The 10,516-nt window shown below is 33.5% G+C and overlaps 1 protein-coding gene across 3 annotated transcripts; it reads left to right on the top strand.

Annotated features, from left to right (window-relative positions):
* Positions 1 to 460: 460 nt before the first annotated feature.
* Positions 461 to 9,435, top strand: LOC115975727 (glycosyltransferase BC10-like). Of its 3 annotated transcripts, XM_031096631.1 has the most exons (12): positions 461 to 509; positions 746 to 810; positions 1,448 to 2,013; positions 2,379 to 2,477; positions 4,542 to 4,642; positions 4,741 to 4,812; positions 4,926 to 5,016; positions 5,568 to 5,648; positions 7,736 to 7,795; positions 7,877 to 7,999; positions 8,744 to 8,782; positions 8,880 to 9,435. In XM_031096631.1, the coding sequence occupies exons 3-12, from the start codon at positions 1,630 to 1,632 to the stop codon at positions 9,006 to 9,008; spliced, it is 1,179 nt and encodes a 392-aa protein (XP_030952491.1). In that variant the 5' UTR covers positions 461 to 509; positions 746 to 810; positions 1,448 to 1,629; the 3' UTR covers positions 9,009 to 9,435. The 3 variants fall into 3 exon arrangements, with proteins under 3 accessions (XP_030952491.1, XP_030952492.1, XP_030952490.1); XM_031096630.1 differs by lacking the exon at positions 461 to 509 and having other exon boundaries at positions 520 to 810; XM_031096632.1 differs by lacking the exons at positions 461 to 509; positions 8,744 to 8,782; positions 8,880 to 9,435 and having other exon boundaries at positions 519 to 810; positions 7,683 to 7,795.
* The last annotated feature ends 1,081 nt before the right edge of the window (positions 9,436 to 10,516 follow it).

The raw sequence follows: 10,516 nt of genomic DNA, 5'->3' as shown, positions 1-10,516 counted from the left end.
GAGACCAATATTGGATTTGGAGTCACAAATGTGGGAAGAGGGAATAATATGTAATTTAAATACAACAAAACTAGCTAGGTAAGAATAAGCATTTTTTTGGTAAAGGAATAACAAATTAAATGGCCATGAGGACACGCGCTAGGAATGCACATAAAATAAGCATTTTTTTTAATACTAACTAATTAAAAAAGAGTAATATTATTTATACAAACTATTTTACAATGTTTTTATAAATAAATTATTGATATAGTAAATTTTTATTAGTTTTAATATAGGTCTATTACTAACCTAATATTTTTATTTGCTAAAATTATTTCAAAAATTTTAAAGTTACATCAATAATTTGTAAAAATATTATAAAATAATCTGTAGCATTATTAAAAACAAGACAGGCCAAAATGGCTTATTTTGTTTGGATGAGCACAGCAAAAAAAAGGAAAAGAAAAAGAGATTAACAACAACAAAGACTTCTTCTTCGACTATTCTTTCTTTCTCTCTCTAAAAGTCAGGTCAGAGAATTTGTTTTTGTTTTTGTTTTTTTTTTTTTTTTGGTTAGAGAGAGAAAAAAGAAAAATCCACTACAGACGCAGAAACGAATCGTCTAAGGAATCAAATCATAATCAACAACTATACATAAACGCATAAATATAAAAAACCTCTCTCTCTCTCTCCCTCTGACTCTTTGAGTTTGGTTGTGTCTGATTTTTTTTTTTTGTTTTTGTTTTGTTAATATTTTCTGACCTAGATCTTGAATACCCATTTGGTCAAAAGCTTCAGCTTCCAGATCCCTCACAGATTTGCGTCAATTAGGTATCTCTCTTGGTTCATTTCAATTCATCATTTCTGACAATTTTCTCTGTTATGTTATTGTTTACAAGTGTGTTTCTTAATATATATATATATATATTTCTTTTTTTTTTACGTTGTTTTCTCGGCAACCAAACAGGGAATAATGGGAAATTCCTTGTTGAGGGGGTTGACTAATGTTTTCGATAGAGTGTGCATTTGGGACATGGAGTTTTCATTTTTTGGGGCTTTGAGCAAGTCTTAGTTTTTTTTTTTTTTGTTGGGGGAGGTGGGTAGGTTGAAAGTTGAAACTGTGGTGGGCGCTGGATTTTGGGTTTGACTTTTTAAACGCTTTCGTTGGAATTTTATGTTTTATATATACTTGAAGAAATGGGAATTTTCTGTATTGGTTGGTTTAATTAGTTATTGAATTCAAAGGGTTTGCTTATCAAACTCGTTTAATTCAATGGGATTGATAATTATTGATTTTTAATTGTATGCACTTTTGCTCTGTTTGATTAGTGAGAAAGATAATACTTTAGGTAATGTCCAGCTGAGTCTTTATTCAGAAAGTTGAATCTTTAACTGTTATATGTATAAACTGGATGTTTATGATCTTTGACCATTTGATTTTGTTGTTGTTTTTCTTTCAAAATTTCAGGGTTGGGGGCTTGATCAAACTACTCTCTCTCTCTCTCTCTCTCTCTCTGTGTTTCTGTTTCTATCTCCTTATTATTTGGGGTTAATTAGGTGAGAGGAAAGGGTGTTTTGGTGGATGGGGAGGACAAAGGACGAGGGAGAGATCATTTGGAGATGAAGATTTGATTGATGAGTTTATTGTAAATGAAGACCAGTCAGGCGTGGCGTGTTGGCATGGCTGATATGCAGATATTGCCGGGGCCTCGCCACCGCCCTCCTTTAAGGCGGCCCATGTGGATCATAATCTTGGTTTTGTTGGTCACATTGTTTCTGATTTGTGCATATATGTATCCACCCCAAAGCAGTGCAGCATGTTATGTATTTTCTTCTCGGGGATGCATGTCAATTACTGATTGGCTTCCACCTGCACCTGCACGGGAATTTACGGATGAAGAACTTGCATCTCATGTTGTGATTAAAGATATCCTGAATTCACCTCCTATTCTGTCTCACAAGTCTAAAATTGCCTTCATGTTCCTGACTCCTGGTTCTTTACCATTTGAGAAACTGTGGGAGAAGTTTTTCCATGTAAGTATGGCACAAGGACAAATTTTTCCTACATCTGGGTTTTGCAAGAATTTCCACCAACCCATTTTGTGGCATTTCAAACGACCATTGGCATGTATTTTATTTAGATGAACAAGTCTCATTACTTTCAAATAGGTCTTGTGACTTAAAACTACATGTGGATTGTCATTTAAATCACTATGTAGTGGGTAGGAAGAACTTTCCAGGAAAATTCTGTCAACGAAATAGATTCTAAGACTAGTAATAAATGTGCAACCTGTTATTGTTTGATTGTTTCTCTCAGACCATCATTTTTATTGATAAAGCCTGTTTTATCGTTGGTAAATTCATATATTTAGCTGAAGCTTTTCCATCATTTTTGGCAGGGTCATGAAGGAAAATTCTCTGTTTATGTGCATGCATCTAAGGAAAAACCAGTACATGTGAGCCGTTATTTTGTTAATCGGGACATACGCAGTGATCAGGTTCACAAATTTAATTTCAAAGTGTACTCTTGGTTTATGTTTCTTCATGGTTAGATTATACATTGAAATGGGTATTTTTCAGAAAAAAACTATGATCAAACTGTTTGCTGCACTCATTATACAGTTTCTTTTATCTTATTTTTAAAATTGGCATTTCTGTTTTTGGTAGATATTAACTCCCAGCGTGAAAAATAGAAATTATTGCTCCATCAGGAAAAGACAACTTCATTTGCTTAAAAAGTGGGCATAATCTCAGATCTCTCCTTTGTTTTTTTGTTAAGTAATAAAAGTTTTGCTGAAGATGAAAAATACTTTATGTTCATGGTGATGAATACAAATTTAACTTAAAAAATTACAAGAAGATCAAATAGAAGATGTAAAAGAGTTTTGGAAATCAAACATGGTAAAACCCCATGCCCAAGACCAATCAAACAAAGTACGAATCAACAAAGATTTCAATTGCTCAAGAGGTCTCTCAACATCCCCAAACATTCTACTATCCCATGCCTTCCACATAGCCACATCACGCATGCTGGCACCAGATTCCATACAGCTGAGGAGTGTTTTACGAACCAATTCTCCATACAAATAGAAGAGTTTCTACAGTCAATGACATCTCTCACTGGATCCCAAACATCCTAAACACTTCACTCCACAAAGCATAAGCAACCTCGGAATGGAGTAAAAGATGGTGCACCATGCACCTTTTTCCCACTACACTGACACATACCAACTTACTAATTATAAACCCCTCTTGATTAGGTTATCAATAGGCATGAATTATATTTGTACAGGTGTCTGATGAAGATGTGCCACTGCTCGAATGAATTGATTAATAGTGTTTTGGTTTAGTTCTCTAATTATTAATTTTAGTTGGGCTGGGCATGGTTCCTTTATCCCTTTATTGGAAACTTATCTATTTGAGGTAATATGATTAATTAAATTTGATATACTAACTACTAAGACTGTTATGAGCTATGATTCACAAATATAGATATAGGAAATGAGTAAGATAATCTATATAGATTGATAAGGAAAATCCTAAGTATGACAAAGAAGAAGATATGACCAAGAAATTACTTACATGTCAAGGACTAGCCAAAAAGTTACATATGAATCCATAGGGTTTTGAACCCGTCTTCAGCATCTATTCCATTATAATGGGAGGAGGAAAGTGCTTATTGGCATCTATTGTTTTGGCATAACTAATCGGAAAATTGACTTTTCAAAATTGATGACAATGATGCCATTTAAGAACAATATTTACATCTATTGGCCAGTTTTTTAACCAGATGGAATCTTGTCTGATGTAAACAAGGGCTGGAGGATTTACCAATTAAGTCTTGGGTTTAATCCTGTATTATGTAATTTGTGTTTGCCTACCTTATTCAGTCCTTAACCCAGTGGAAAATGTTTCAAACACTTGACTCTTTGTGGGGGAAAATGTTTGTTTCTTTCTGTTTTTGACCACTTGGGTAGACACGGTTTAGTTTTTTTGCAGTCTAGATTAACCTAACCTTTTTTCAGTCGTTTCAAGAAGTTTAAGTTGTGCACTTAAATGTTCAAATCTGCTGATATGAAGGTTAAAGCAACAATTTCCTCTATTGTAATTTGTAAGAAAAGAAGGGTAACACTCATGACATGATCTACATAAGTTATCAATTTTCTCCCCTCTTCCTCCCGAATATATTTATTGAATTCTGTCAAATCCATAATTGTTTGTAGAAGTTCTGATGTGCTGCTTTGGTAGATAATTCTTTTTAAAATGTTAGTTGTTCGTAAAGATCTTATATTGCTTTGGCAGTAGTTGTTGTTATAATATTAGTTTGTTTTTATTATATTATTATTATTTGAGAAGTAATAATCTTTGTTGATGAAGAGGCACTATCTCACATTCAAAGGATATATACATGCTGTAGTCCTAAAGAGTTTCAAAGAACAACAGTTACAATTGTAAAGAAAGAAAATAAATGTTATTAATTTGTAGTTATTATTGTTGTTTAATGAGATAGAGATTGATGAGTATTTAAATTAATAAAATTAGTTGGTTTATCATGTTTGCAGGTCATATGGGGGAAAATTTCGATGGTTGATGCAGAGAGGCGATTGTTGGCATATGCACTCCAAGATCCTGATAACCAGCATTTTGTTTTACTTTCTGATAGGTGATGAGCTTTTATAGCCATGTGGAATTACTTTTTGCCAACCAATTTTAATTAATTTTGCTATTATCAATTCTGCTTAACTATTTCTGGCATTGCAGTTGTGTACCGTTACACCGTTTTGAGTATATATACGACTATCTGATGCATACAAATATCAGCTTTGTTGACTGGTATGTGAACCCTTTTTGTATAACGGCCTATTATAAGGATGCCTTGTCTGTTGTTGATGCACTCCTTCCTTCCCCAGCCCCTTTTTAATTTTGTTGTATTTTTTTTCCTTCAGCTTTCAGGATCCTGGTCCACATGGAAATGGAAGGTACTCAGAACACATGTTACCTGAAATTGAAAAGAAAGACTTTAGAAAGGGTGCACAGGTATACATTCAACTAAGATGATAATGAGGCTGGGGATGTAGTTGGCAAAACATGAAATACTTGATGTGCATTGTTGTTGTTAGGATAGTTATTTGGACAAAACATGTGGCTAATGTAGCCCTTTTCCAGATGGGATTCCCCAAAAAAAAAAAATGATTGAATAAACAGTGTCCTCCATCTTTCCATGACCTTTGTAGCTTGTTATTTAAATATATTACTAGTTGGGAGAAATAGTATATCTTATAATTAGGACCTTATTAATACTGTTACCAGTACTTTTGGCACAATAATCTCAGTATCAAATGTCATCCAATCTCTGTTGGCTATTTTGTCTACATTCTGTTGTATTGAGTCAAACCAATGTCTATAGGTTATAAGAGGGATGCATTTTTTTTTCATCCTGCTGTAAGAGCTTTGCTCTTTTTTACCCCACATAAATAGGACAGGGTTGGTGGTGATGAGTACTTGGTTTAGATATACTAACATGCTAGAATCTGAACTTCTATTGGTATCTTATATATGTAACCATTAATGCTTTAATTTCTGTTCAGTGGTTCTCAATGAAGCGGCAGCATGCTGTGATAGTTGTGGCTGACAATCTTTACTACTCTAAATTCCGTGATTACTGCAAGGTGATTTTGAATTGCATCTTCCATCTTTGTGGTTTCTCAAAATAGTAATGTGTGTCTGGGTATATATATATTGGACAAAGTTTGGCAACAAATTTGGTTGTAGCCTAAAGCTACAACTCAACTCAATATCTTTTTATTAAATGTGAATTCTAAAAAATCCACCATTAGATCACTTTTTCTTTTTATGTCCTCCATGCTTGCAAAATTTCTAGAAGATCAAAGATCAATAACTATATCATAAATCAAATGTTTTAATTTTAAGTTTTTGTGGTCTTAAATTTTGCATAAAAAATAAGTTTATGAATCAAATAGTTAATAATATCCGATTGGCACGAAATTTGACATGTGTTGAAAACATAAAGAACATGCAATTCAATGGTTAGATTTTCAAAATATAGTCATATTAATTTTTTTAGTGGGAGTTGTAATCTTAGGCTCTAGTCAAGTTTGTAGCCAAACTTTGTCTATATATATTTATATGTTGTGCAATATTTTCTTCCTCGATACTTCTTATGAATGTTCTCTGAGATGCTAATTAAAAAAAGATGCTTGTTCATATTGTACAATTGATTTCCAGTTGTTCCTTATGCAAATTTAGATGGTAACATGTGGAATTTTGATGCTCTGTTGATTTCAAGATCATCATCATCATCGTTGTGTAATCTTCTATCCCTCCCTTAGGTACTTTTATATATTTTTCGGCACTTCATGAAGATCTTATGCATCCATGGTTTGGAAATTTATTGTGTTCTTTTGGTTCATTTATTGCTTGGTTTTTAATTTACTCATATTATTTAAAATTGTATGGATTTTTGTATGGCAGAAAATTTTATAAGGCATATGCAATAAATGTGTTTTGCACCATTACTCAATATATACTGAAGTTGTATAGTTTCATTTCATTTAAGTGTGTTAGGTAAGGGGGAAAAGTTTTTTTTTTTGGGGGGGGGGGGGAATGGAAGATGGATTGCTACTTTCTCTTGTTTGGTTGAGTTGAAAAGTGGTAGGAAGCAGTAGGAGTGATGGGTATTCTCCATCAAGGCCCATCATGTTCAATCTTCTCAAAATGGGAGGGAAAAAAGAAAAAAATATAATGTATGGACGATTTGACAGTAATCAACAGAAGGATGTAAAAGAAAATTTAAAACTAGATGCTTAATGGACTATCACTTTATTTCCTCACTGTTCTATCCTTCTAAACAAACAAAGCCTTTAAGTCTCAAACTCATGAACTCACCGTATTTACTTGGCCCATAAGTTTGTGCCTGTTCTCTTCCATTATTCATGTACTTGCATTATTGGAGTAGTTTTGGGACAGCACTGACTTATCTCATTGATAAATGGATGCTGCTTTTGAGGATGTATCAATTGTGTGTTTCTTCGTGTTAATTGTACTAGGACACCAGAATGTGCACATAATAGAAGTTGATGGACCATTGAGCTTGATTACCTAAACTTTTTGTACCTATGTTGTCAGTGTTCCTACTTTGAAGCTTGATATGTTAGCCTTTGGTTCGATTGGTGAACCTAGAACATTATTTGTTGCTCTTGAAATGCATAGTAAGCCGGGAGATTGAATATTTCTATAAATTTGTAATGCAATCTGAGTCATAGACCTGATTTGTGCTGTGAATCTTATCACTATGATACTTGTATATATATTAGGAAATTTGGTTTTGCATTAGATGGTTTTGAGTTCCAAGGCAGGTTATGTGAGAATATGGTTTTGTAATATTTCTTGTTTTATTTTTTCTTCACGATTGTACACTAGGACCTACATTTGGTTTTTTTGCTGATTTGGCTTCATGGTTTTGGTCATTGCATTGACTTGTAATAAGTTGCGAGGTACCACATTCCCCCTGCCCTTTTTGTTTCTAACTCCTTGGCAAGATGTATTTCTCTAAGCAATTACACTTATAATTGGGTTGCTAAGTTTACTTGCAAAAAATAGTTGGTTGCTAAATTCATTAAATGTGTATGGGAAACACTGTAAAGATATGTTTGTGGGATCTTTGAAACTATGAAATTTTGTAGATGTGGTTGAAGGCACCAATAGGCATTAATGTGGATGTTCTTGGATATTACAGCCAGGTTTGGAGGGGCGCAATTGCATTGCTGATGAACATTACCTGCCGACCTTTTTCCATGTAAGAATTTCTGTCAGCATTGCATTTTCAGCTTTTAATTATTTTCAGCACGTCTGATGAATCTTCCAAATGTATTTTCAGATGACTGATCCTGGTGGAATTGCTAACTGGTCGGTTACACATGTTGATTGGTCTGAGAGAAAGTGGCATCCAAAATCATATAGAGCTCGGGATATTACTGAAGAGCTTCGGATGAATATTACGGTATGTTTCCGCTTGATCTGTAAAATATTTCAGACAAAACAGCCCAACATGTGAACACTCACAAAAATTTATCGTTATGGCCTTTTATATTTAAAATTCAGCTCATCCCCATTGCAGTCCTCCTTCATTCATCCTGCTACCTATAATTATGTGACATATTCATGTGGGACTCCATGAGTAGGAAAAAAGAGGATGAATTTTTAGTGACTGACTGCTGTTGCTTTTAAATTAAAGATAACGGTGCCCATCTGAGTGGTGAAAAACCAGTGCCCTTATCAAATTGGTATATATGTATTACTGAGAGTGGCCTTTTTTGGGTTTCACGGTGGGCGTTTGGTTGTTCTGCCCCCAATGATAGTATCCTTGTTTTGTTGCCATATCCAATTGAAGATATCATAAAACCCCAAGGAGTAGCACAATTGGTTGGAGACCTCATGAAGTAGAGGTCGCTAGTTTGAATATCCCCCTAACCCTTCCCTTGAGGCCAAACTTGTCCAAAAAAAAAATGTTTGAACATGTCATATTACAAGTTGTAGCTATTTCAATTAAATGTCATGAATTTTGATGGACGATCAGTTGGAGACCACCTCATGATGTAGAGGTCACTAGTTTGAACATACCCTAACCCTTCCCTTGAGGCTGAACTTGTAAAAAAAAAAAAAAGAAGTTTCATATATTACAAATTGTTGCTATTTCAATTAAAAGTCGTGGATTTTGATGGACACTTTGATGTTGTATTTGCAGTCAATTGATGTGAGTGTGCATGTAACCAGTGATGAGAAGGTATGCTTTCCATAATGCTTCATTATTCAATCTCTCACGAGCAGATGGGTTAGGCAATATCTAAAAACAATTTTCCTTTATTGGGCAATATCTACAGAAAGAAGTGCAGACGTGGCCTTGCTTATGGAATGGTATACGACGGCCGTGTTACCTATTTGCCAGGAAATTCTCCCCAGATGCTCTGGACAACTTGTTGCATCTTTTCTCAAATTACACAACAATTTGAGCAAGATATTTTTGACTCTTAAAATTCTTTGGTCGAATCAATTGTTGCATTTGACCCTTTCGCTCAATCTTTGGTTTCCCATATAGCTTATGAAGTTGTAAATTGTCGCATTATTAGGCTTGAATGACCCCAAACCACAATTCTTGAGTGCAAGGGCAACTGGCTTAGCAATTAGGGTGACGTGAGTAGAGCAGGAGGCTAAGAGGTTGTAAGTGTCATTTCCTTGGGGATGGGTGAATTGTTGTCTATTTTTTCCCCTATAATTTGGGCTATAAATGTTGATCTACTTATGCAGCAGAAAATTTTGGGGGAATATTTCTGGGCATTTTTTTTATGGTTAATTTTTGTAAAAGATGATTACAAGTTGAAGTTCTGAATACAAAACATATCAACGGAGCTCTGAAATTCATCCTTCATTCAAGTCAAACAGAGGAAACAGTAATTACGGAGTATAACTACTTTTAAATATTAGTATATTCCTATCAAGTTGTGCCCGCATGTTAGTAGAAAATAAATGTTTATATGATATGCCTACATACTAAATATTATTAAATTAAATGACGGTAGCATTAATTTTAATTTAGTTAAAAAGTTTGTATGTTATCTTTTTTTTGATTCTGTATCTACCCATTTCTTTTCTATTTTAAGAAAGAGAAAAAAATCTTTTAAGAATTTTGATAGTCAGAAATTCCAGGATATGGGTATGAATGGTAGAATGTAAACCAAGGACAGATTTTTGAGCTACTGTATTTCTTTTTTCCCCAAGTCTTATTGTTTAGAAGATACAGGCCCATCCTAAGCAGTCAATTCTGTTCTAGTGATTTTTTTTTTTTTTTTTTCTTTAGGAGTGATCTTTTTGGTTTGCTGGAACATAATGTTTCGGTGTTACAATAACGTACAATTTTAGTATAATTGCTAATAATTCTTTGGCTTTTTTAAATGTATACTTCAGTGCATCAATTATGGATGTTATGTTATATAAAATACTGGATGTTTAAGTAAAATGAGCTTAAGAAAATATTTTCCCAATGAAAATTAGCTAACATCTCGTCATAATTTTTTTATATCATATCAAATTATCAAAACAAAATCAAATGATACGCATTCTTAACTTAATCATTACATAACAAAAAGGTCATTATTTTAGGATGAATCAAAAGCTACCCTTTCAAATTTTAAATTATGAAGCAAAAAGATGTTGAATCAAATCATTAGCTCAAATTGCTCAATTTTTAATAGCAGTAGTGTCAAACAAATAACCAGACTCAAATTTCATATTCCAAGAATGAAATAAACGAGGATAAAAAAATTAAAAATTAAAAAATTAAATCAAAATGTTTCTTCATGTATTGGTCGAAATCACCATTTTGGTCAAAATTTAACAAAATATTCCGAAACAGCAGAATGGATTGGAATTGGTTAGGTTAAGGCTGTGTTTGTTTTTGGTGTAAATGATTTTCGGAAAATATTTTACACCCAACAGCATGTTTGGGTGTACATGTAAAATA

Source organism: Quercus lobata, chromosome 2, assembly GCF_001633185.2.
Source record: "Quercus lobata isolate SW786 chromosome 2, ValleyOak3.0 Primary Assembly, whole genome shotgun sequence".
NCBI classification, from domain to species: Eukaryota; Viridiplantae; Streptophyta; class Magnoliopsida; order Fagales; family Fagaceae; genus Quercus; species Quercus lobata.
This window is presented reverse-complemented; position numbering and strand designations above follow the sequence as displayed.

Coding starts and splice junctions, on each gene's coding strand:
- LOC115975727 (XM_031096631.1), top strand. CDS start 1,630: ATGAAGACCAGTCAGGCGTGGCGTGTTGGCATGGCTGATATGCAGATA. Junction 2,478..4,541: donor GGGACATACGCAGTGATCAG/GTTCACAAATTT, acceptor TCATGTTTGCAG/GTCATATGGGGGAAAATTTC. Junction 4,813..4,925: donor AATATCAGCTTTGTTGACTG/GTATGTGAACCC, acceptor TTTTTCCTTCAG/CTTTCAGGATCCTGGTCCAC.